The sequence below is a fragment of the Staurois parvus genome, unplaced genomic scaffold (assembly GCF_062004578.1).
Source record: "Staurois parvus isolate SC_StPar_1 unplaced genomic scaffold, SC_StPar_1.0 ptg000205l, whole genome shotgun sequence".
In the NCBI taxonomy this organism is placed as follows: domain Eukaryota; kingdom Metazoa; phylum Chordata; class Amphibia; order Anura; family Ranidae; genus Staurois; species Staurois parvus.
Window position 1 is genome coordinate 10,009,286 of NW_028318001.1, and position 22,533 is coordinate 10,031,818.

Here is a 22,533-nt window from a genome sequence, read left to right on the forward strand (position 1 = left end):
CTGCTGAGATACACCGTTTGCTGTGGCAAAAAGCAGCAACGCACTGTGCTTTTTTATTATTCTTTTTAATAATGTTACTGCGAAGGCTGGAGTGAAAAAAAAAAGTCATGTTTTACTTAAAATAAAATTTTAGCTTCCACCAATAGATCTTCAAAGCAAAATCGTAATAGATGAACACTTTGTTAAGTCACACATTCTCCAAAGTCAATACTACTTTAACACAGTCAGTATTACAGTCTCTTGAATCAAATGTGGTCATTTTGGCTTCCGAGCTGCACAAACTCAGAATATTACAGCAGAAAAATACTCAAGTCCTCCGGCTTGAAAACACCATACTGTACCGACAGTCAAACCATAGACTCAAATCCAGTTTCTGTAAACAAGTCTTAAAGTATAGTGTATAATCTGATAGATTTTCTCGCTTTTCTTTTTTCAATCGGAGATTTTTGAAGCTAACTTTTCAACAAGTGCATTATGGTCCATCCCAATGCTAGCTAGCAATCCTCCTTCGTTTCCATCTAGTCCAGTATAAATGACATCTTCTCCTTTAAGGTTAGTCATCTGACCACCAAGTGCACTGAGTATGGCATTTCCCGCACAAATGTCCCACTTCTTGATATAGGTGACATGAATATACACATCAGCTGTTTCTTGTTTTTCATTCCCAGTCACATCAAGCAAAGAGAGAACTTTATAACCTTGGATGGAAAAAAAAAAAAAAAGTGAGAATATTCAGAATTCTAGCATTACTGAAAGGACATAAAATTAAAATGCTGACAAGATCTTACCAATGATTGGTGGAAAAGTAGAAACTTACAAGATGACACAATGGGGGAGAATTACTAAAACTGGTGCACGTAAAATCTTGTGGAGCTGTGCATAGTAACCAATCAGCTTCCAGGTTTTATTGTCAAAGCTTAACTGAACAAGCTGAATTTACTGATTGGTTACTATGCAATGCTGCACCAGTTTTAGCAAATCTCCCCATATGTCCTTAACAAAATAAGGAATTTTGTTACTCATTGTAAAACAGGGTGTACTGGGGCCAGAGGCCATAACTGCCTGCCATTTTTCCTTTTTAAATTTCATTTTCACCACAGCAGTCACGCTTGCTGCCCCCCTTTTCCCATCATATTACTTCTGGGCAAGTTGCTCAGTCTATGAGGGCAGCTATGGACTTCTGATGACGCAAGGACCGCATTATCAGATATTGAAAACAAAAACTTTGTGAATGTGAACCCCAACAATGAACTTCTATTTGCTCCATTTGGAATGTTTATTTTACACTGCTCAAAAAATTTAATTGACCTGATGCTATACTCTGATTAAAATGTGTCCCTTTAAATCCTGGAATATTGATCTGTCAGTTAAGTAGCAAAGGGGGTCATTAATTTCATTAACACCAAAGCAGCTGAAATTGCTTAACAACAGACACACTAGATGGGCAACAATGAGACAACCCCTAAAACAGGAATGGCTTTACAGATTGAGGCCACTGACATTTTTTCCCTACTCATCTTTTCTGACTTTTTCACTAGTTTTGCATTTGGCTAGGGTCGATGTCACTACTGTTAGCATGAGGCGATACCTGGACCCTACAGAGGTTGCCCAGGCAGTTCAACTCCTCCAGGATGGCACATCAATACGTGCCATTTCCAGAAGGTTTGCAGTGTTTCCCCCAGCACAGTTTCAAGAGCATGGAGGAGATTCCAGGAGACAGGCAGCTACTCTAGGAGAGCTGGACAGGGCCATAGAAGGTACATAACCCATCAGCAGAACCGGTATCTGCTCCTTTGTGCAAGGAGCAACACGATGAGCACTGCCAGAGCCCTATAAAATGACCTCCAGCAGGCCACTGGTGTGAAAGTCTCTGACCAAAAAATCAGAAACAGACTTCATGAGGGTGACCTGAAGGCTCGACACCCTCTAGTGTGCCCTGTACTCACTACCCAGCACCATAGAGCTCAATTGGCATTTGCCATTGAACACCAGAATTGGCAGGTCTGCCACTGCCACCCTGTGCTTTTCACAGATGAGAGCAGGTTCACCCTGAGCACGTGGCAGCCGTGAAAGGGTCTGGTGAAGCCGTGGAGAACATTATGCAGCCTGTAACATCGTACAGCATGACAGTTTTGGTGGTGGGTCAGTGATGGTCTGGGCAGAGATATCCATGGAGGGACACACAGACCTCTACAGGCTAGACAATGGCACCCTGACTGCCATTAGGTATAGGGATGAAATCCTTGGACCCATTGTCAGACCCTACGCTGGTGCAGTGGGTCCTAGGTTCCTCCTGGTGCACAACAATGCCCGGCCCCATGTGGCGAGAGTACGCACGCAGGCAGTTCCTGGAGGATGAAGGATTTGGCCCCCACGCTCGCCTGACCTAAATCCAATAGAACACCTTTGGGATATCATGTTTCGGTCCATCCAATGCCGCCAGGTTGCACCTCAGACTGTCCAGGAGCTCAGCGATGACCTGGTCCAGATCTGGGAGGAAATACCTCAGGACATACCATCCGTCGTCTCATTAGGAGCATGCCCCGACGTTGTCAGGCATGCATACAAGCACTTGGGGGCCATACAAACTACTGAGTACCATTTTGAGTTGCTGCAATGAAATTTCAGCAAAATGGATTAGCCTTCTGCATGATTTTTTCACGTTTTCAGGGTGTCTTAATTCAGTCCTCTGTAGGTTGATCGTTTTCATCAAATGATGGGGCATCCTTATGTTCCTAGTACATTACCCAGTACATATCAGTATAGATATCCAGCATGATATTTTTCCCCATTGAGATCTGATGTGTTTTCAAAGTGTTCCTTTAATTTTTTTGAGCAGTGTACCATTTATAGCATTTTGTTTTATGAGCCTCATAAATGCAACAATAAACTTGTTGATCTTGTTAGAAATCCAGAGCTGTCCTGTGTCCTCTGCACGGTTCATGTGTTGTCTCAATCCTCCTAGTTCTGATCTTGGTCTACAAAATAGTCTTATGTTGTGGTGATCAGAGAGCAGAAGTGATTAAAGTAGAACTACAGGCAAACCTTTTTTTCCCCCCATTTTGGATAGAGTAAGGGTCATAACCCCCGTCAGGTTTTCTTTTGCCACGGGGGAGATTTATCTTCAAATTCCTGCCCCATAGCCAAACAGAAAGTGAGAGAAAATCCCTGCAAATGAAGGGAATCCATTGGGGAGATTTTTGGAATTACAACTTATAGTAAAATCTATTTCCTGGAGTACAGACTAGGACACAGGCTTTATATCTAAATCATCTAAACTGGGTTACATGGAGCTACCTTTAGGTGTCTGCACATTGGCAAAACAGAAGGCAGTATGGACATCCGCCTATATAACCCCACAGTTCCCTACTAGCCTCAGTTTTCTAGCAAGCAATGGGAGAGATCAAAAGAACAGAGGGAAACCCAGGTAGAAGATGTCGGCACCAAGGGACATCAGACCAGGGCTCAACAAATCACAGGCGCCAGATCGCCATGGTGACTAGAAATTGTGTCCTGGCACCTGGGTTCACACACTGCTTCCCATAGGCTTCAAAGGGAAAATGCCTCCCATAGGCTTCAATAGGAAAACTCAAAAAAAAACCCAAAAAACTTGTCAATAGCAATCCTATGTGAACACTTCTCTCCGCATGCCTCTATTCTATCACTTGCGTGTCTGGAACGCACCGCTCCAAACTCGCACAGGACCCTTTTCATTATTTGACTCAAAATACAATGAGTTAGGATCACACCTGCATGAAACACCTCAACAGGAACACAATATTTATCCCGTCATGTGAATCTGAGTTTCAAAACAAATCCAGAATCACATGTGTGAACCAGGGTGGCTCCATTTACACCTAGGTGTTTTGGGATTGCGGAATAATCACTATGCTCACAAAACACAGGTTCAGGTGCCATTATTTTCCATTTAGTGGTTTTGCGGTGATTGCCGTGTGGTTAATCGCATTGCATGAAGTCCCGGGCACTGACAGCCCTGGCTCCTAAATTTTTTCAGCTAGCTCCTAGATTCAAAGTAAATTTGAGTGAAGCACGTGGCTAAATGGTTAGCATTTCCACCTGACAGTACTAGGGTCATTGGTTCGAATCCCAACCATGGCATGGGTTTCTTCCGGGTACTCTGGTTTCCTTTCACACTCCAAAGACATGCTGGTAGGTTAACTGGATCCTGTCTAAATTGTCCCTAGTATATGAATGTAAGTTAGGGACTTTAGATTTGACACCCCTTGAGGGTTAGGAACTGATGTGAGTTTACAATATATATATGTAAAGTGCTGCATAAATGACGGCGCTATACAAGTACCTGCAATAAGTAAATACAATTTGTGAAGCCTTGCGTCAGACCAATGAAAGATTAAGTATCAAAGAATTTAGCTCCACTTTAAGCACAAAAGTGGCATCAGAGGAGACCTGAACATTCACCTGGTAGAACGTAAACATGTGACCAGAATCCCATGTGGCAGTCTTTTAAATCTGAGAACTGATGCTAAAAAGCCCATGGGAAGGGAACCAGGCTATAGTCCCCAATAATAAACTTGTCTGATCCACTCAGCAATGCTGGCGCAAAAGGCAAGGAGACCCCTGCAGGTATCTTTAGGAAGGGCAAAAAGGGAATACAACTGCCTAAACAAAGTAGCTGAGAGCTACACTAACAGCACCCACCATGTCCAGACCGTAAAGAAAAATTTCCTTAGGATGTTTTGAAGAACATAAAGAGTGAAGGACAATGTCCTGGTTATGGTGGAAAACAAATACCATCTTTGGGAGGAAGGATGCCTTAAGCTCTTTGTCCTTGTGCAACACTTAGAAAGGATAGGATAAGGCTGCAAACAGAGAGATTCTCCAAGCATTAGTGAGAGCAACAAGAAAGGGCAGACATAAGGATATCCCTGAAAGGTTCAAAAGGCAGTTTCTGCAAAGCAGAGGAGAACTAGACTAGAAATTGCGTCCTGGCGCTTGGGCTTTGCTCAGCCCATTCATTGTTGCAGGGATGCACAATTTGTATTGCCCAATGCTTGGGGCAGGTCTGGGCCCAGGGCACAAAGTTCTCTCTGCTTTTAGCCCTGCTGCAGGCAAGCAACAGGGCTAACTTGTTAGGTGGAAGCATTCGGATGGCTCTACTGCCACCCGTTTTCTTGGTTTAAAGTAGTTAAACAACATTGTAGATTGTCAATTGAGGGAGTATCTGGTTGAATTTGGGGATGAGGAAGGAATTTTGTCCCTATTCGAGCATATTGGACCATGTTTAAAAGGTTATTTGCATTCGTCAGGAACAAATGCGGGTTCAGGTTTTCAGAAACTATGGTTTTATGTTATGCTTGTCTTTTGGTTAAACTAAAGAAATGGGTCTTTATTTGAACCTGCCACACAGATGTAACTGTGATAGTTAGTGGAGCTTGGTCAAGAAGTAAAAGGTCTTTTTGGCATCTTGTGGCAGCTGATTAGAATGCTTAATTTATATATTTATACTGCACTTTCAGTTTAAAACCTATAAGTACTTAATTCTTCTCCAGCTATCTCAAGATTATGCTGTGTATAACTCAATCAGCAAAAAGGGCTCCTTCTAAAATTGTGAAACACCTTAAAAACTATAGTGTCAGATAGGTGTTAGAGTAAATATCCTAAAAACATTCAGACTGCAAGAGAATATCAAACCAATGTCAATATTAGATACATTGTTAATACAGTTTTCAAGGTAAGGCAAGGATAGACTATTCAACTCCTTTAAATAATGCACGAGTTCTGTACAAACCTGATCCTCCAGCAGATATGATTTTAGTATGATTGCCAAAAGTTTGGAGGGTCACTTCTTTGACTTTCCCAGAATGGCTTCGAGACACAATGATTGTTGGACTTTTCTCATCATAAGATGCCCGTCTCTTCACATTTGAGCCTCCTTCTACCATCGCCCATGCTATGAAAGGAAAATAAAACCCTAATTTTGAATGTTCTCTACAGCGGTTGAGAGGTACAGAAAGACAGTAAATATAGCAATAACAGAAATGCGTATCCCTAAAAGGGGCAATACTGGGAGGTGAGTAGGAGGGGCAAAACCAAGGGACAGAGCATGGAGGTGGGTAGGGGGCGGAGACAAGGGGTGACTTGGGGGGGGGGGGGGGAGCTATTATCACACACACACGGCTGTTGAATTCCTATCACCAGACACGCGGGACATGTAGTTTTTTTTTTTCTTAACACCTTCTGCAGGCCCAGGACTGGCTCAGCACCGACAGCTATAGGGGAGGGAGGAGAGCAGATATATCCGCTCCCCTCCTTGTCATGACCCGAAAGTGACGTTATGTCACTTCCAGGTCCCCGTTGAGAGATTCTCGGCAACTAAGGCCTGGAAAGAATGTAATGCGGTGCAGGGGAGCAGAGGGGAGACAAAAAATCATCACATAGGGGTCATTGTCTCCTATGTGATGAAAAAAAGAAAAAAAAAAAAAAAGTTAAATTGTACAAAATGAAAAAAAAGTTACACAAGCACATAACATCCCCCCCTTCCAAAAATTCCCCCCCACATACAAACGTAAAAGCACACGCTGGGGCACCTACGCATTAAAATGTTGATTGCGATACACGTTACATGTCGCTGTGCACGCCAGAATGAGAGCAATAATTCTAGCACCAGACCTCCTCCGTACACTATACTGATGACCTAGAAGGGGCTTTAAGCCCCCGTCACATCAAAGCCGATTTTGAAGTCGCACGATTTCAAAATCGGGTAACCTGCCAATTTCAGCTGCGATTTGCAAGACATCTGATACAGATGTCTATGCAAATCGCACCAAAAGTAGTGCATGCACTTTAGAAATCAGTGCGGCTCCGACCACGTAAGAACAGCACCAATATGACTGCTCTAATACCGGACAATAGGGTGCGACTTGGCATATGATTTGCAAGTCGCATGGCATGCAAATCACATGCCAAGTTGCACCCGATGTGATCGGGATGTAAAAGCGTCACCTATAGAAAATATAGGGTACTGAAGTTCATCGCCATTTCACAAGTGCACGCAAGGTTTGACAAGTTGGATATTTACTCGCTGCAACCTCATCTTTTATATGTCGCAAAAAAATAGGGTAATGTATTGCTTTCTTTTGTCCCCTAAAATTAAAGTGCATTTTTTACTGAAATTTGGTGGTAATATCATGCGACATAAAAATTTGGAACTACCACTATTTTATTCTGTGGTTTCTGATTTCAGAAAATATACAATCTTTGGAGGTTTTGTGCAATCTTCAGGCCTAAAATGATTCTTGTGCAAACAAAGCAAAAACGTCTCTGGCAGTGAAATGGATAAAAGGATAAGCCCGACACTCCCCTTTCCTGACAAGCAGCCAATTGGTACTCACTACGCTGCAAGGTGTCCCCGTGTGCAGTCACCATAAAACCCCTTTTGTTTTTAAAACAGTCCTAATATCACCTCTGATTTAAATAAGGTTTTGGTTTAAAAAAAAAAGAAAAAGCAAAAAAAACAAATTGTATATGGAAAAGTAGATTGTCACGAGGGACAAGTAGATTGGGACACCGATTTAGTCCCTGTACAAGTATTCTACTACTCGTCCAGTGTATGAGGATACCACATGTGTGCCTTTCAGTGTCTGGACTGATTACGTACCAGAAATTGTATCTTGTGTATGACACAAATTAACCAATTGTGTCAAAACCAATGTAGTGGTCACCTCTGTATGAGTGGTCAGGGAAAATGGCTTAGTGCAGCGTCACCTATAGCAGTCCCATATTTCCTATAAGCCAAGCGAGCCTAACCTACTGGTGCATGGCTGTCCCCAGGAATGCCATGTTCACTGACCAAGAAGTACAGGAGGCTGAAGAATGGAAGAAATACAGAGGCCTTATGGAGTGCAGTTGTCTGCAGGGGTAGCTGGGACTGGTGTCTCACAGGAAAATAGTCAATCAGACATGCAGATGGGTCAGTTCATACAGCAACCAGAGACATGGTCAGCAAACAGGCAAAGGTCAGGAATATTGTTGCTGGCTGCACTGGTCTGACAGTGGGATTTGTGTAGTGGCATTCAGGAACACTGTTGGATGGTTTACACTAGTCTGGTGACACCGGGGGCTAGTGTGGCAACAATCGAGGACATTGTTCCTGGCCTACACTGGTGTGGTGACTCTTTAACTGGTGTGGTGGTGTTAAGGAACACTGTTGCTGGCATACAGTGGTCTGGTGACACTGGAACTGGTATGGCGGTGATCTGGAAAACTGTTGCTTGCTGCACTGGTCTGGTGTAGTGGCAATCAGGAACACTGATTCTAGCTACACAGGTCTAGCAACACTATCACTGGTGTGGTGAACTGTGATTGGCAGCACTATTAGGGATCATGCACACGAAAGATTGGGGGGGGGGGAATTGAGGGGGATGTTGTGCGTAAAACCAAGTGGTTGAGTCATGACTTTACCACCCCTCAACCGCTACCCCTTTAGCTGCAGAGGCAGCGGTTGGGGGTTTACACATGCCAAAGCTGCGATGATCTATTTTGCAAATGCGGCAGGAAATATACCCCCATACGCCGACCGATCCCGACCGACTCAAGTAAATAGTTGATAGTAAATTCATTGAATATCTCTCGACTGTGCCGGCCATTACTGGTAATGCAATTGCTGTAATTGGTTACCAGGGCCAATCACAGCAACTCTGTACCCTGACCTGTGCTTAGTCTGTTGGACGTACCAGCAGAATGTCTCAGAACGACACCTCTACCCAGCAGGAAGCAGATAATCATGTGAGGAACACCATTAATTCACATTATACTTACACATACTTGTAGAATGTGCTAAGCATAGGTACACACTAACATATATATATATACATACATATATACATATATATACATACATATATACATACATACATATATACATACATACATACATACATATATATATATAAAAACAAAAAAAAAAAAACCACAAAAAACACAACTTACCAGTATAATGCGTGAAAGGTTTATGTATTACTCCTATAACAGGCTTTCCATCCACAGCAACACATACCATAGTTGTAACATAGTTAACAAGATTCTCTAGTCACAAAAAAAAAAAAAAAAGGAACAGTTGATAATAGCAAATGTTGGGGAAACTGTAAAAACACTGCATTCACTTTGCTTTTTACTTTTACAAAAAAGCTAAACTAAGGACATTGTCAAGTGAAGATATTTATAAGAATAGCACTGAGTTTGCTGGCCACTTCCTAGACAATAACATGCAGAGAACTACTAGGTAGCGATCTTTTTAAAAGGCAGTCACAAATGCCAAGTGCTTTATATGTGCTCTTTGTATGCTGACTGGCCATACAATATAACCCCATTACAAATACAGTCAGGTCCATAAATATTGGGACATCGACACAATTCTAACATTTTTAGCTCTATACACCACCACAATGGATTTGAAATGAAACAAACAAGATGTGCTTTAACAGCAGACTGTCAGCTTTAATTTGAGGGTATTTACATCCAAATCAGGTGAACGGTGTAGGAATTACAACAGTTTGCATATGTGCCTCCCACTTGTTAAGGGACCAAAAGTAATGGGACAGAATAATAATCAAAAATCAAACTTTCACTTTTAATACTTGGTTGCAAATCCTTTGCAGTCAATTACAGCCTGAAGTCTGGAACGCATAGACATCACCAGACGCTGGGTTTCATCCCTGGTGATGCTCTGCCAGGCCTCTACTGCAACTGTCTTCAGTTCCTGCTTGTTCTTGGGGCATTTTCCCTTCAGTTTTGTCTTCAGCAAGTGAAATGCATGCTCAATTGGATTCAGGTCAGGTGATTGACTTGGCCATTGCATAACATTCCACTTCTTTCCCTTAAAAAACTCTTTGGTTGCTTTTGCAGTATGCTTTGGGTCATTGTCCATCTGCACTGTGAAGCGGCGTCCAATGAGTTCTGAAGCATTTGGTTGAATATGAGCAGATAATATTGCCTGAAACACTTCAGAATTCATCCTGCTGCTTTTGTCAGCAGTCACATCAATAAATACAAGAGAACCAGTTCCATTGGCAGCCATACATGCCCACGCCATGACACTACCACCACCATGCTTCACTGATGAGGTGGTATGCTTAGTATCATGAGCAGTTCCTTTCCTTCTCCATACTCTTCTCTTCCCATCACTCTGGTACAAGTTGATCTTGGTCTCATCTGTCCATAGGATGTTGTTCCAGAACTGTGAAGGCTTTTTTAGATGTCGTTTGGCAAACTCTAATCTGGCCTTCCTGTTTTTGAGGCTCACCAATGGTTTACATCTTGTGGTGAACCCTCTGTATTCACTCTGGTGAAGTCTTCTCTTGATTGGTGACTTTGACACACATACACCTACCTCCTGGAGAGTGTTCTTGATCTGGCCAACTGTTGTGATGTGTGTTTTCTTCACCAGGGAAAGAATTCTTCTGTCATCCACCACACTTGTTTTCCGTGGTCTTCGGGTCTTTTGGTGTTGCTGAGCTCACAGGTGCGTTCCTTCTTTTTAAGAATGTTCCAAACAGTTGTTTTGGCCACACCTAATGTTTTTGCTATCTCTCTGATGGGTTTGTTTTGTTTTTTCAGCCTAATGATGGCTTGCTTCACTGAAAGTGACAGCTCTTTGGATCTCATCTTGAGAGGTGACAGCAACCTATTCCAAATGCAAATAGCACACTTGAAATGAACTCTGGACCTTTTATCTGCTCATTGTAATTGGGATAATGAGGAAATAACACACCTGGCCATGGAACAGCTGAGAAGCCAATTGTCCCATTACTTCTGGTCCCTTAACAAGTGGGAGGCACATATGCAAACTGTTGTAATTCCTATACCGTTCATCTGATTTGGATGTAAATACCCTCAAATTAAAGCTGACAGTCTGCAGTTAAAGCACATCTTGTTCGTTTCATTTCAAATCCATTGTGGTGGTGTATAGAGCCAAAAATGTTAGAATTGTGTCGATGTCCCAATATTTATGGACCTGACTGTATATAAAAAAGAAAACTCGTGTTTTATTACATTTTAGATTTCATATTTATCAGCCTAAAAACTGGTACGTTTTCTTAAAAAGTAACTCATTTGTTTAGAGTAAAAAAAAAAAACCCCTACACTTTCCTCTAGGTCAGTGGTCTCCAAACTGTGGCCTGGGGGCCAGATGTGGCCCTTTGCTTGCCTTAATCCGGCCCTTGGGGCACTTTTCCTCCCATTGATACAAGACAATATTCCTTTCCTCCCATCAACAATGGGGCATAATTACTGCTATGATGTGAACAATGAGGTACTATTTCTCCCATTGACACCAACGATGAGGCACTGTTTCTCCCATTGACACCAATGATGGGGCACCATTTCTCCCATTGACACCAACGATGGGGCACTATTTCTCCCATTGACACCAACGATGGGGCACTATTTCTCCCATTGACACCAACGATGGGGCACTATTTCCCCCCCACTGACACCAATAGGACACTATTCCTCCTACGGATACCAATAATAGGGCACTATTTCTGCCACCGACACCAATGCTGGGGCACCATTTCCCCCCACTGACACCAATAGGACACTATTCCTCCCACTGACGCCAATAATAGGGCATTATTCCTGCCACCAACACCAATGATGGGGCACTATTTCCCCCCACTGACACCAACAATAGGACACTATTCCTCAAACTGCCTCCAGTGATGGAGCATTATTCTGTCCACTGACACAACTGGGAACTATTCCTCCTGCTGACACCAACAATTGGGCACTATTCCTCCCACTTACACCAATAAAGGGGCAATATTAAAACCTATATACCTGTATACTCATGTGTTGCATCCAAGGGATCAATCCATACAGTAATACTTTCTGTGGGAACTAATTTTGCAGTCTGGATTTTGTCTTTAATATCATCTGGCATTTTTCGATCCCAGATTGACTCTTTATCAGCTTCCTCAAGGTGCTCTTCAGTATTCACCTGAAACAGAACATTTGAATAGTTCTCTTCAGTTCAAATATACACACAGGCAATTGTTCTGTATTACAATGTGTCCCAGATACATCCCCTACCATACAGCTAAGCTCACTACAAGGATAGAGTGCTACTGAGCTAAAAGAAGCCCTGATCACAGACTGGAAAGGTTTAGGCGACATTCACACTAAGCTGTGCGTTTTCAGGTGTCTGGGCGGTTTTTTTTCAGCAGATGTGCAAATATTATAGGCGTTTTTCATTTAGGAGTTTTTGCTGTGGCCAATAGAAGCTGCTGTTTGAGCTGAAAACACCTGACAAAGTGCTCAGATCTGCCTGAAAAGTAGCGCAAATACTTTTTTGAGCGACAGGCATTTTGCTACAGACAACAGAACGCTCAAGTGTGAACAGGGGCCATTGGAAATAATGGGATTTTACTTGTTGAGTGTCGAGCTTTGACTTGAAAAGCACTGAAGTGTGAACGGGGTCTTAACAGAAGCTGGACGGATGTCCTCTTTTCTATCTTAAAGCCTTACTCTAGCTTTGTAATCACTTTACTAGTATGCTTAGGCCAAGCTTGGCTGGGCTGCTGTCAGTGCTGTATAAACTGTATGTGGCATTAGCCACATACAGTACAAAGTCTTGTGTTATGACAGCGGTACAGGGACTTTGGGTTTCATTTTATAGGGTCATATTCAGACGTTGGTCCCACTCGGTACAGTGATCAGGCACCAAATTTTTCAGCTACTTGTGAAGTCTAACAGGCTGCTGGTAGTGGGGCTGGATGGTGCGTCTACGCCTTCAATTCACATGAAAGTAGGGGTGCACCGACATTTCAGTGGCCAAAAACACCCCTATCGGCCAATATGAAAAAAAAAAAAATCACAGATAGAGGTGCCGAAAAAACCCGCTGCCCAGTAGTTCCAGGTAGTTCTCTTACCTGAGAAATTAAGAAACTATCCCAGCGCTATGAAAGGTGGCCTCCACTCATCTATATGCCCTTGGAGGACCGGAGCGATGTCACTTCCGGTTCCAGCGCCTTGTAAACAAGGCCATTTTTTTTTTCTCTTAAAGCACTAGATCAATGTTTTTTTTTTTTTGATCTAATGCTTTACATTGTAGAGGAGAGATGTGGGGTCTTACTCACCATAAAGAGGACCTGTCACTAATTATTTATTTCATTCACAAGGGATGAATTTACATGTTGGGATTTATTCCAATGCAAACACACAATAAAGAACAACACTCACAACTTTATGGAGGTACTCCAGAACCAAAACCAGTTCTGCCACCACACTTCTAGCTGGCAGTAGCAAGCTTTCTTTGTACAGAGACAAACTGTAAAGCTAAAGCCATACAAACCATCAACAGAATTTGGGCCACATGGAAGAATGACAAAAGGAGGCTCAGACATTTCATCTCAGCCAGAGAAAACAAGTCCAAATAAAGCAAAATCAATAGGATACACTAAATTCACAGCTAACAGAAACATGTCACTATTTAAAGTGGCTGTAAATGCAGAAGCATTAAAAGGTAAACCAACCTGTGTTCAGCTCCCCCCAGCCTCCCCAAATACTTTCCCGAGTCCGATCTTGATCCAGCACTGTGCCTGAGGGCAGCAGCTCACTCTTGCTATTGGCTACCGCTGCTTTCAATGACAGCCGGTGATGAGAGCAGGAGGTGTGGCTGAATTGTGCTGTGTGTGACAATGGACACACAAAGCCCTGCTGAGGATAAAGCCAGCAGGTGTGTACCCATTGCAAGCTGCTTGCTATGGGAGCACTCAGAAATTAGAAGAGCCTGGAGCACTGGCAAGGGACCCCAAAACAGGATCAAGGCTGCTCTGTGCAAAACTATTGCACAAAGCAGGTAGTATGACATTAAAAAAAAAAAAAAGGAATCAAATGACCTTTACAATCACTTTAAAGTAGTTGAATAGGAAACAGGTTTTTCACCTTTTTACATTCTCTGCATTAAGGTAAAAAAAAAATCTTTCAACAGTAGCTCCCCTGCAGCATCTCCCCCGCAGCCAAATACCTGAGCTTGATCTTGAAGCAGCACTATGCACGTTTGCAGCAGCTCCTCTTCCAAACAGGCTTGGCCGAGAACAATCAGAGCCCTTGGCTCCTGTTATCCATCAAAACTTGTGCGCAAAGTGTGGGGGGGGGGGGGCAGGGTTGAGCTGGGCTGTGTGTCCGAATACACAAACAGCCTGGCTCGGAATCGAACATGCACAAGTACCCCCATACAGGAATGCCAGCAGGGGGGACCCTAGAAGAGAAGCTTCGGGGCGCTCAATGCAAAACCTTTGCACAGAGCAGGCAAGTATGACATGTTTATTATTTTAATTTAAAAAAAAAATGTAAAGCTTTACAATCACTTTAACAAAGCTACAGAATCAGCCGACTCTTCTCTCACAAGGCCCCACTATATGAAAGGTTTCAATTGCTAAATTATAGGTAGGCAAAGGAATGTGAAAGGCTAAGTACAACACGTTGAGTTCACACACAAGTGACGCATTATTACCACTCTTTACGCTCCGTGGAATAAAAGGTTTCTGCACATCAGCTCAATAGTTCATTTCAAACTTTCTTTAATAATTAAATTCAATGTAAACTAAAACTTTAACAAGATATATTTCTTAGAAAGCTATGATTAGTTCTGCTAACCTCAAACTCGGCAATGCTCTGGTCTTTGGCTGAAATAACCCATATCCTCAGATTATTTTATATATTAAAAATGTATTATATCTATGGCTGATCCCACAGTAAAATGAATTGTGGTGCAATTCATCCCAACATTTCGCATCAGAAGCTGTTCTTCAAGTAATTTGCTCATCTTCCCTTGATCCCCCTCCCAGCAGTGTATTCCAATCTCAAATATAAAATCAGAGCAGATACTCTGGGAGGAATATTAGGTTGAGTTGAGCTGCCTGAGAGAATGACCTGACCCACTTCAACACTTCTGCTGTGAATTGTGAGGATGAATGGCTCCACAGTACTTGTAGCTACAGGGGTCAGTGAGGGCTTGTAGCAAAGCTCATTTGCTGCTTCTTACAAAAATGTAAAATCCGCTGGTTTAACCCAACTTTTTAAAAAGGCCAGGCTGAAACAAATCACCCTTACACAACCTCTCGTTGATTTCAAAGGTCTGCTCATGTCTGAAAACGCTAGCAGCTTGCAAGCCATGCTGCTTCAAAGGCTTTAAAACGTTGCAAGACAATGGCCCAGAAAAGTGATGCAGATCAGTTCTGATTTTACTCAGACTTTATAATCTGCTTTCTTTTCAATGTCAGCAACTCAAACTATTGAGGCCAAAGTAAGCCAGGCAACTAGAATTCTTAGAAGGAAGTCTTGAAAGGCTACCCCCTATATCTCTCACTACATGTGCTCTTTTAAAAAGGGACCCTGTCACCAGACCATTCATTTCAACCGATGTTTTCCCATAGAATTATTTGTGCCTTTAACATACATTATGCATTATATTTAGATGTAAAATCCACCCTCGTGTAGACATCCAAAAACTCTAAAAAATGTTGAGAGCTGCCATCTTGGATTTGATGTCAGCAGCCCCAGCAGACTCTGAGCTATCCCTCATGTCACACCCTATAGTATTCACCTTCACTGGTCCCCCAGCAGCTACATAAAAGGTCATGTAGGGAGGTAAATGAAGAGGCAGAGGTGCTGGGCCAGCACAGAGAATACTAAGATGCAGAACAACGCTCTGACATGCAAGGAAGAAAGGGCTGCGCTAGGAAACTTACTTTCCTGGAGTAGTCAAATTGCAACACAATAAAAAATATTTATGGAATAGGAAAATACCGCAAGTATTTAATATACTTTATTATTTGTGCTTTTATGTGCAGTTTTATATTTTTGAAAGTGGGTGACAGTCTCTTTCAGCCTGGAATTACATATATGTGGTGCGGGATGCAGAGCGATTTTAAAGGCTGGTGCAGTGCAATTTTGTTCATGCGGTGGAGGTGCAATTCCAATGCAAATTGTTAAAGTGTATCAGGTTGGAAATCATACAGGAACCTTTGTAAACATGGCACTGTGGCTGGCCCACATGTATGTGAACAGGCTCTGCTCTATTCGTACCTCTCAGAGTACAAACAAGAGGCATTCGAATTGGTCAGCACCGTCATGTGGACGGCAATGGCCAATCAAAACCTGTTATGGTCAGTGCTGGGAAGAGATGAGAGAAAGTCAAGGATATTTCAAATCCCTGGACCGGTGAAGCAGCGTCCTGGTGCCCGACAGCGGAGGATTGCAGGACACTGGTACAGCGGGACCAGGGGGTCCACCTTATACACATCTTCCTCCTCCTTGCTGGCACACAGTTCAGGGTGCCGGGCAGCCAATTTAAAAAAAAGTGTCTCCTAATTTTGTTAGCTGGCTCTAAAGGTCCAAAGCAAATTTGTCAAGCCCTGCTCCAGACTAAACGAGCAACGGAGGCTGCAAATGACAAATCCCCTAAAACAGACTGTTAATGTGAGAGAGACCCAAGTGGGCCTGTATATTTATAGAGGGGAAAAAGCCCCAATCAAGAAACTAAAGTGAAAGAAAAATGCAGAGGAGTTGTCTCCTTCATGTGCTGCACTCCACACCCATATCACACCCTATGATACGACCTGAAGGCCTCATTTACGATTGTGGGTGGAGGGAGTGTGGAGACATCACCCAACTGTTCTTTATGGCCCTCCTTTACCTGGCAGAGGTGCCTGGAGGGGTGGTACACATGCTGCAGCTCTAAATGATCACAGTTTGCATTCAGCAAACAGGACTACCGTCAAACTTGACCCATTCAAGTGAAAAAGTCTGCAATACAACCACCCTGCAACCATGTGTAATGCTTGGTGCTGCGGCCTTTCAATGGTTTAAAAAAAAAAAAAAAAAAAGGGTATCCTGGAGGTGACATTATCACTTCCAAGCAGTTTGCCAAATGTGGCAATGACAGCCCCAAGTGTAATAACAGTCACCACAACAGTGCCCTGCTGATAAGCAATCAAGAAGTGCACTGTAAGCCCTGGTTCACAGTGATGCGGTGTGGAATCTGCAGCGTTTTCAGTGCGAATTCTGCATTGCATCAGAATCCCACCCCACTCATGAGAACCACTGCGGGTGTGTATGTCAAGTTAACACCCCGAAAGCGGTTCGCAAAACGCGGTGCGATGTGTAAAATTGGATTGCATAGGTGTGAATACCCATGTGATCCGATTCTAGTGCAACCCAAAAAAAAGGGTCCTGCGTGTTTTTGGTGCGGGTGCGGTGCGATTAGAGCCATACAAAATGTATGGGTCCAATCGCACCGCACACAAATCGCATGTGATTTACCCAGGAACGAGGTGCGGTTCCTGTGCGTATCACATGCGATATACCAATGTGATCTTGAGCTTGAAACATTTCTGGTTGAACTTGGACATGTCTTTCTTCAACCTGACTACGTAAAACTGCAGCTGTTCTTTAAAGAAACGTTACAATAAAGTAAACTGCCACCCTTGATTTAGCAGCCATATATTGGACGAACTGCAAATTGACACAGAGAAAAAGTTTAGCATCACAACTTCCAGCAAACATGTCATGACAAATGGAGCAGCTGTCACTGTTGACTTCCTTGTGAAATGGTTACTGAGCTGGTTCTTATGGTCACCCACTTGCTTCAATACGTTAGCGTGCTTGACCTGCAGCAAATATGCAGATCCAAAAAGCTGGAAGTCTTTACTTGCATACTTGCCCTGGGTCTGTGATTCTTCGTATGAAAAAAGGTTAGTGTGGCAAAGGGAGGCCAGAAATGGGAGGCTTCACGGCTCTCTCATGACAGGTTTCCTAGAAGAACATGGGTCAGTTTTTCCCCATTCTAGGCTTATGTGAACCAAAGCTGAACCCCCACAACCAGTGCTACAATGGGCATAAGACCCCTTTCACATAGGTGGACCCAAAACCTGCAGACCTGATTGGACCCTCCTTTCTCCTCTATGAAACGGTAGGTGTAAACAGACACCCGCCTACATCCAATCTGATAAAAACAGAAGGATGGGGATCGGTTCTCCATTCGTCTAGCGCAGGGTTAACCAAACTATGGCCCTCCAGGTGCTGAGGAACTGCAAGTCCCATGAGGCCTTGCAAGACTGACATCCACAGGCAAGAGACGTAGAGGCACGATGGGACTTGTAGTACTTCAACAGCTGGAGGGCCATAGTTTGGACACCCCTGGTCTAGCGGATCAGATGGCAGCAAGGTGTAAATGGACAGGTGGATTCATTTACATCAGACCACCCACAGAGGAGAGTGGGCTGTGTCCATTCTGTATAAAACCAGCGGACAGATTCCCCCCTGACCAAGTGGACTCCTCAGTCTGCCCCGTGTGGAAGGGGCTTAAATATTCAGAACAGATGTCCAGCATTTTAAAACCTTTTCTATTGTTGAAAGAAGTGTTCCTTAGCTCTTGAAAACTGAACTCGAGGATAATCAAATATTGTCCAAATACAAGAGTTATGTGTATTCTTACTGGAATGTTGGTGTGCATTGTATATTTCTCTCAGATCTGTGCAGTAATCCAGTGTGAAATGTTTCCTCTGTGCAGTTGCTTTCTGTAATAAAGACCAGTCACTGCTGCCCTCTCTGCATGTGTAGGGTGGCTGGTCTTGTCTCCACCCCCCCTGAAGTGGGTGGGGCTTGTTGGGTCCCTCACACAGGTCCTCTCTGAACAGGCCATGTACAGCACAGTGATGATGTCACGGCTACTTTTACAGGGCAATATCTGGGTTTGTAAAAGGCACTTGGTGCACACACAGGATTTCTATCCTTGATGACTAAGGAATATATTTAAAATGAAATAGTGAGGCTGACATTGCAGACTTCTGCTTTTGAAAATGCATGATGGTGACCCTTTTGCTTCAAAAATTTGAGCTGCTGGCCCCAAACAATTATGTAGATAAGAACTTGTGCCTTGCCTATGTTCTCCAGGTATATCAATCATGACTGCATGTAAAAACAAAAGGGCCAAAATCGCAAACTTGGTGTTGAGTTATTTGCACTTTCAGGTCATTACAGAGGACCACTCTATGTCTGAAGGAAAAGAGATTAAGCCTGGGTTCACATATATGTGGTGCGATACATCGCATGTGATTCGCACTGGAACCACCCACATTCCTGTGCAAATCACATGTGATTTGTGTGCGGTGCAACTGGAGCCATACATTTTGTATGGCTCTAATCGCAGCGCACCCAGAAGGTGCAGGACCCTTTTTTTGGTCCACACTAGAATTAGATCGCCTGGGTATTCACACCTATGCACATCGCACCGGGTTTTGAGGACCGCTTTCAGGGTGTTGTTAACATACACACCTGCAGTGGTTCGCATGAATGGGGTGCGATTCTGATGTGGTGCGGAATTCGCACAGTAAACGCTGATTCTTGGTTTTCTCAGAGCGGACAGCAGTGACTAAGTAACCGCTCACTGGAGTGCTGGTCTGTGGAGGGGGCAGAAGCGGCTGGCTCAAGCTCTGGCCAGCTGCCAATCAGTCATTTGCATCCTGACAATATGGACAGGATCCTTCCAGAACCTGCAGTGGCTCAGCGACGTCAGCTTTAGCTCCTGTTGGCTGATTTTGGGTAATAGGAGTGCAAAAGTTAGTGCGCTCCTGTGACCTACATAAGAGGTATAATCAAAAAAGCATTGGCCATACTTCTTTAACCTCCACATATGGAAAGGCTTCTTCACAGTAAGAGCTGTAAAAATGTGGAATAGACTCCAAGAACTGGTTCTGGTCAGCACAGATTTTTTTTTTTTAACAAAACACAGATCAGAGAATTCCCAATAACACCAGGGGTAGTTGATCTCAGGAATATCTAATTACCTCCTGGGGATCAGGAAGGATTTTTTTCCCCTTTGGAACCAAATTGGATCATGCTTTATTGGGGTTTATTTTACCTTCCTCTGAATAGTTTTCTATTTGTTGGGGTTTTTTTGTCTTTTTTTCAACCTATGTAACTATGATTAAACTTTCCACTTTAAAAGTGCCATAAAGATCTGACTTATCTCCATTATAAAAGGTTTGTACTGCATTTATCTATTGTAGAGTTTACTGTACAAATGTTTGCAAGGTTCAGTAAAGGATATGGTGTCACACCTATTGTGTCCACAGCACAATCTGATCCACACAGGACTGTGTCCCATTACAAGGCTTAGCACCTCTGTGCCCAACTACAGAACAGGTAAAGTCAGTGCTGACCACCTGAGACTGACAGAGGTGACAGGACTACTGCACCACCTTATGCCCCATACACGATGAGAATATTGGACGAATGATAGTCCGCTTCTTTTTTTTGCCTGCTAGTCTCATATCGAAAGTGAGGAGGTTACTAAAGATGTGAAAATTCTCGTATGACAGAAAGAAGATTCGGAAGGGATGTAATGTATTTGTATTCTATTTTCAAACGAAAACTGTGCTGATTAAAACGAAAATCGTATGACCTGGTATCGTACAAGAACATTTTTTGTGTTTGTCCCTTCAAATAATTTAGGACGAAAGTTGCGTACTAACAATCAGATTATCGTACGATCGCTTCAAAAGACGTATTTTTCCTATGATTTTCTAATCGGGTCTACTAAGTATAAATGGCACTTTCCTGGCAATCTCAAATGTCAGATCAGCGACACAAATCTGTGCTATTTTTACCTTGCTCTTTTGTGATCAAAGACCGGTTGAACCTGCACCTATGTGTATGATCAGCACTGGGGCCTGCATTCACAGCCTCTGGGCATATCTGATGGCATTAGATTGACATCTGTGCAGAGATCCTTCAGAATTCACACAACGAGCAGCCAGCAGTGATCACTACAGACAATTGCTGGCCCAGCAGATTGCCACAGATAGCAGAGGTCGCCACCAACCTGTCATTGAAGTGTATAGGGCTCAGTGGCCTCAGCTAGCTGCTCACAGGTGGCAGAAGAAACAGCAGGGATGAGCAGATTCCCACTGCTGTCATTCACACGGACTTCAGTCACCTGTATGAATGGAGCCTTACTGCTTCACCTGGGTTTAGTGCTTGTAGGTGAAGGATATACATGACAGCCGATATGGTCCTAGTGCCCCATAGACCAGATCAAAAATTGTACAGGATCAGACACTGTGCCCCCCCATATACAGGATCAGACAGAAATCCCCCCCCCCACCTGCATAGAGGACCACACTTTGAGGGGCCCCCCCATAGGCAAAATCAGCCATGGGCGCCGCCGCCCCCCCCCCCCACACACACACACACAGGGTCACACGTGGGGCCCCCCCACACACAGGGTCACACACAGGGTCACACATGGGGCCCCCCCCCCACACACACAGGGTAACACGTGGGGCCCCCCCCCCACACACACAGGGTCACACGTGGGGCCCCCTACACACAGGTGATGAAGTGTCGGCGGTGGACTGACCTGCACCCCGGGGAAGGAGTTCTTGATGAGGCTTGCCATCCTCAGGTTGGAGAGGAGGTCCCCCCGGGTCATCTTGTCTTCCACCCCCTCTCGGGTCTTCCCCTTGGAGTTCTCGTTCAGCTTGTTGCTCTCCCGCACCGTCCTCACCTCCACCCCGCCCAGCTCCGCCGCCTGCACCGCCGCCGCCAGCAGCTCCCGCAGATCCACCACGCTGCCCCCTCCGCTCGTGCCAGCCCGATCTCCCAACATGAAGGCCGACAGGCGCCATGTCAGGAGCCCCGAGTAGACGTGATAGAGGACACCAAGCCCCAGCAGGCAGAACACCCCGATCCCCAGAGGGGACAGGCGGATGCCCATAGGCGCCATGTGTAAGCGGAGGACAGGACAGATCAGCGGCTCATCCTACTCCCCGGCCGACGATCCGCCGAGACCCGGCCACTGCCACTCACACAGACCGCACTACATCCGGGTCATGGGAAGGGGAGGAGCCTGAAAGGAGTGCCAGCTTGGAGCAAACAGGGCGCCTCCATAGACACACGTCCTAACCTGTCCACACCCCCTCCTGTCATTGGTCAGAGCTCTGTGGGTGTGTCTGCTCTGGGGCTGAGGGCTTGGTTGGGCTGAGTAGTATACCATGGAAGCTAGAAAATGCCAAGAGCAGGATGGGACATTTTATGTAAAAAGAAGACTTTTCTCTCAGTGTATGTGGGTTTCCTTCAGTAAAGTCCATTCCACAACTGACTGTTAACCTCCTCAGTACCAGACACACCCTTCTGCCCAACCCCTCTGTAAGTTATCAACTCTGTCAGGATCTGACGTTTACTCAGGCATGCAACACTGAACTCTAATGAAATGATCATTTTGTTCACACAAATAGAGCTTTGTTTTGGTGGTATTTATTTTTTGAAGTTGTAATTTTGTGTCGCAATTTTTCGTAAAATTAAATTAATTTTTTTTTTCACCAGGTTGTCATTTTAGCAAGTTGTTTCTCACACACAGCACAGGCATACTTACAATTACATTTCAAAACACATTCTGCTATGCCTCCTGAGTATGGGGATACCACATGTGTGAGACTTTTTCACAGCCTAGATCCATAGATGGGCCAAAATCCAAGGAGCACCTTTGGG

The 22,533-nt window shown here is 44.0% G+C and overlaps 1 protein-coding gene across 1 annotated transcript; it reads right to left on the reverse strand.

Annotated features, from left to right (window-relative positions):
• Nucleotides 1-46: 46 nt before the first annotated feature.
• Nucleotides 47-21,886, reverse strand: BPNT2 (3'(2'), 5'-bisphosphate nucleotidase 2). The gene is made up of 5 exons (XM_089678471.1): nucleotides 21,404-21,886; nucleotides 11,818-11,977; nucleotides 8,971-9,066; nucleotides 5,771-5,932; nucleotides 47-698 (listed from the first exon to the last, which is right to left on the reverse strand). The coding sequence occupies exons 1-5, from the start codon at nucleotides 21,767-21,769 to the stop codon at nucleotides 433-435; spliced, it is 1,050 nt and encodes a 349-aa protein (XP_089534597.1). The 5' UTR covers nucleotides 21,770-21,886; the 3' UTR covers nucleotides 47-432.
• Nucleotides 21,887-22,533: the final 647 nt, after the last annotated feature.